Source organism: Bison bison, unplaced genomic scaffold (genome assembly GCF_000754665.1).
Source record: "Bison bison bison isolate TAMUID 2011002044 unplaced genomic scaffold, Bison_UMD1.0 scf7180017863683, whole genome shotgun sequence".
In the NCBI taxonomy this organism is placed as follows: domain Eukaryota; kingdom Metazoa; phylum Chordata; class Mammalia; order Artiodactyla; family Bovidae; genus Bison; species Bison bison.
Genome location: NW_011494255.1, coordinates 74,428 through 79,038, shown reverse-complemented (window position 1 = coordinate 79,038; position 4,611 = coordinate 74,428). Strand labels below are relative to the sequence as shown.

At 48.6% G+C, this 4,611-nt stretch overlaps 1 protein-coding gene across 1 annotated transcript in view; it reads left to right on the top strand.

The window, feature by feature from the left end:
- Positions 1-4,611, top strand: part of HAS1 (hyaluronan synthase 1) — a 51,428-nt gene that overhangs the window by 39,630 nt on the left and 7,187 nt on the right. The window contains exons 6-7 of the mRNA XM_010833467.1: positions 34-123; positions 4,230-4,609. Coding sequence (XP_010831769.1) covers positions 34-123; positions 4,230-4,609 — 470 coding nt within the window. The remainder of the gene's footprint in view (positions 1-33; positions 124-4,229; positions 4,610-4,611) is intronic.

The following is a 4,611-nucleotide window of genomic DNA, read 5'->3' as shown; positions in this document are numbered from 1 at the left end:
CCCCCCCGCCCGGCTCTTCAAATCTGCCCCAAGCTCAGGGGCAGCGGGGAGACTCGGGAGCAGCCAGCTGGCGAGGAGAGAGGCCGCCGGAGCCGCAGCGATGACACAGGTGTGTGCCTGAGTGTGCGTGGGCACGCGTGAGACTGCGGGCGGGAGGCCTCCCCGCACGTTTGTGCGCATGTGTGCTCCTGTGCGTGACAGCAGCCCTGTGAGTCTGTGTGCCTTCTGGCCTGAATGCATGTCAGGTCCAACCTGCCTGTAAATCCGTGTAGGTCCATGTGCCCCGGACCGGACCGGGCAGAGAAGAGCTGTCTTTGCACCACATGTGGGTCTAAATTTCTATTTTCTTGTGTTCGGTAAATATTAAGGTGGACTAAATGAAATCGCCCATCTCTGGTCACTTTTGACTGATGAAAATGGCAGTTTCCTATGGTTCAATCTCAACTGTTAACTTTTTTTTCCTGACCTTGCCTGGTGAGTGTGTGTGTGTGTTTGCTGGTGGTGGTGTTCTTATCTGCTGAAGGGCACGTGCCCTCGAGTTCACCTGTGTGGCTGTCAGTGGAGGGGGGTCTCAGGATCACTAAATTCTACTGGCAGGTGTCTGGGGTCATCTTGTCTGGGGTGTGTGTCCATGGCATGTGACTGTGACTGTTGTTGGCGTTAGGATTCTCCAGATGCCCACCTGTCCCTAGGATCCCCACCATGAACTGGCCCACCCCCAGGAACTCAGGCACAGCTAGGTTTGGGCCAAAGGGTCTCAGGAGGAAGATTCCAGAAGAAATAATAACAGTGGTTAATACTGAGCTATTACTAGCACCAGGCTGAAAGCTGTAACTTAGCTCTGCACTAGGCAACCCACTCCAGTGTTCTTGCCTGGAGAATCCCAGGGACGGGGGAGCCTGGTGGGCTGCCATCTATGGGGTCGCACAGAGTCGGACATGACTGAAGCGACTTAGCACCAGTACCAGAGAAACATTAAACGAGTCGCAGACATCATTTAAAATTTTCTAGTAGCCACATTAAAAAGGAAAACGAAACAGGTGTGATTAATTTTAATAATAAAGTTTTCTTTAACCCATGGTATCAGGAGTCAGCAAACTTTTTCTGTACCAGGCCAGACAGTCAATATTCGGGGTTTTGAGGGCCATATGGTCTCCATTGTAACTACACTTCTTTGGCATAATGAGGAAGCAGCTGTAGACAATATGTAACCAGATGTGTGTGGTGTGCCAAGGAAACGATGTTAAGAACAATAACATTTGAATTTCATGTAATCTTCTTTATTCCTTTATTTTTATTGAATGAAGTATAATTGATTTACAGGGCTTCTCAGGTGGCTCAGTGGTAAAGAATCTGCCTGCCAATACAGGAGACGCAGGTTCCATCCCTGGGTTGGGAAGATCCCCTGGAGAAGGAAATGACGACCCACTCCATTATTCTTGTCTGCGAAATCCCATGGACAGAGGAGCCTGGCTGGCTACAGGCCACAGGAGTCACAAAAGACTCAGGCACGACTTATTGACTAAACAACAAGAAGTTGATTTACAATGTCATGTTAGTTTCAGGTGTACAGCAAAGTCATTCAATTATATGTATATGTATATATATATGCTCTTTCAGATTCTTTTCCCATGTAGGTTATGATAAAATATTGAGTGTAGTTCCCTGTGCTATACAGTCGGTCCTTGTTGTTTATCTATTTTATACACAGTAGTGTGTGTATTCATATAATTTTCATGTCCCACAAAATATTATTCTTGTTTTAACTTTTTTCAACCTTCTAAAAACATAAAAACTAATCTTACCTTGCCAGGCTGTAGTGAAAAAGGAGGCAGGCATTTGGTCCAAGAGGCCGTAGGGGGCCGACTCCCTGCTATATATATCAAAAATTATCATTTCAGTACAGACATGAATGCGGTGTTTTACTTTCTTTTTTCCACACTCAGGCTTCACAATCGAGATGTGTAGCACATCTCATGCAGATGCTATGTTTTCACTGGAGATGCTTGATCTGTATTTTTAGATTTCATAACATTCAGTTGAAAAAGAAGCTTCACAGATCCTACTTGTTCCAAACATGGGTAAAAGCCTTCCAATGACTGAATTAAGGATCTGTTTTAAATGTATTTTTATTTTAAAAAATATTTATCTATTTATTTTTGGTTGTGTCAGGCCTTAGTTGCAGCACATAGGCTTCTCTTTAGCTGTGGCACGGTCGCCCCACGCAGGCTTAGTTTCCTAACCAGGGATCAAACCCATGTCCTCTGCATCGGAAGGCGGATTCTTAATCACTGGTCCACCGAGGAAGTCCCAGTTTCTGAATTCAAACATTTAAATTGAATACGATTAAAAATTCAGTTCCTCAGTGGCACCCGCTGCATTTCAAGTCGTCTATAGCTACAGGTGGCCCATGGGTCACGTATTGGACCGTGCAGATGTGTAGCTTTAGTGATTCATTTAACTCATAATAAACCCAAGAGGTGCGAACTGGTGACAGAGGGAGAAGGCAGTTTAGCGTAGAGGATGGTGGAGCCAGAGGCTGGAGCCTGAGTGACCTTAGATGAGAGAACACACCCACCTGGGTCTCAGTTTCCTCATCTGTAATAGGAAGCGTTAACAGTATTCACCTTACCAGGGCTTGGCACGTGGAAGGGGCTAAACCCCCATTTTACAGACAAGAAAACAGAGGCACCTCCTTCCCTTCAGTTATGAGCTCTGCCAGTCACATGTACTGGGCACCTGGTCCTGCCAGCCACTCCTTCTGGCTAATCAGTACTTGGTTTTGCCATCTCTATGGTGGTGGCAGGAAAGATTATCTGTTCCCCCACCCCCACCCCCTGGGGTGCTGGTGTGGAGTAAAGCCAATATATAAGGTTGTGGTTCAAATCTTGGCTTCTCTGACACATTTGTGGTGACCAAACGGGAAGAGAGGTGCCGAGGTGCAGAGGGAAGGGTTGAGGATTTGAGATTAGCAGTTGCAAACTGTCATATATAGAATGGAGAAACAACAAGGTCCTACTGTAGAATCCAGGACACTGTATTCAATATCCTGTGATAAATTATAATGGAAAAGAATATATATGTTTAACTGAATTACTGCTGAACAGCAGAAATTAACACAACATTGTAAATCAACTATACTTCAATAAAAATAATTTTTAATGCAACACCCCCCGCCCCCCCAAAGAAAACACACAAAGGCTTGACTTCTCTGCTTTCCAGGCAGACCTTGGGCAGGTCGCTGCACCTCTATGTGACTCAGATGCCTCACCTGTAAAATGGGGATGGGACTTCCCAGGTGGCTCAGTGGTAAAGAATCCACCAGCCAACGCAGGAGACGCAGGAGACACAAGTTCAGTCCCTGGGTTGGGAAGCTCCCCTGGAGTAGGAAATGAGAACCCGCTCCAGTATTCTTGCCTGGGAAATCCCAAGGACAGAGGAGACTGAAGGGCTAGAGTTCATGGGGTTGCAAAGAGTTGGACACAACTGAAGTGACTAAGCACATACACACACAATAATAGTACCTACCTCACAGGGCTGTTGTGAGGAAAATAAGTTAGTTTTTGTAAAACGTTTAAAGCACATTGCATTCTTCTCTGAGATGTATTTTTATCACTATTATTATCTTAACACTAAGAAAGCTTTATGCGAAGGCAATGGCACCCCCCTCCAGTACTTTGCCTGGAAAATCCCATGGATGGAGGAGCCTGGTAGGTTGCAGTCCATGGGGTCGCTAAGAGTCGAACACGACTCAGCGACTTCACTTTCACTTTTCACTTTCCTGCATTGGAGAAGGAAATGGCAACCCACTCCAGTGTTCTTGCCTGGAGAATCCCAGGGACGGAGGAGCCTGGTGGCTGCCGTCTATAGGGTCGGACATGACTGAAATGACTTAGCAGCAGCAGCAAGAAAGCTTTATGAGATGAATCATTTTCCCTGCCACTAAGAAGGAGGCAGGGAACCCCTGTTAATTCAACTGTGACACTCCACTGAGTGTAATCCTTGTGGATTTTAAAGCTGTTAAACACGTGGGGAAATAGCATCAGAAGCAGAGAAAGCAGGTATTCAGCCTTGATAACTGTTTGCCACATTTACTTAACTGTGCAGTACCCAGGGGATTCTCTTTATGAAAAGCAGATGTGACCGTTGGCCTGGAAACAAAAGCCAGGAGGGCTTCCCTTCCCGGAGAGCATCTCAGGACTCTTCTTTCCCCCTTTCTTTTCCCGAAGGACGTGCCCAAGCCCAGCCAGGCAGCCCGCCACTGCTCCGGCCTGGTCCGCCGGGTGCTGACCATCGCCTTCGCGCTGCTCATCCTGGGCCTCATGACCTGGGCCTACGCCGCCGGCGTGCCGCTGGCCTCCGATCGCTACGGCCTCCTGGCCTTCGGCCTCTACGGGGCCTTCCTCTCGGCGCACCTGGTGGCGCAGAGCCTCTTCGCCTACCTGGAGCACCGGCGGGTGGCGGCGGCGGCGCGGCGCGCGGCGGCGCGGGGGCCCCCGGAGGCGGCCACGGCGCGCAGCGTGGCGCTCACCATCTCGGCGTACCAGGAGGACCCCGCGTACCTGCGCCAGTGCCTGGTGTCGGCCCGAGCCCTGGTGTACCCGCGCACGC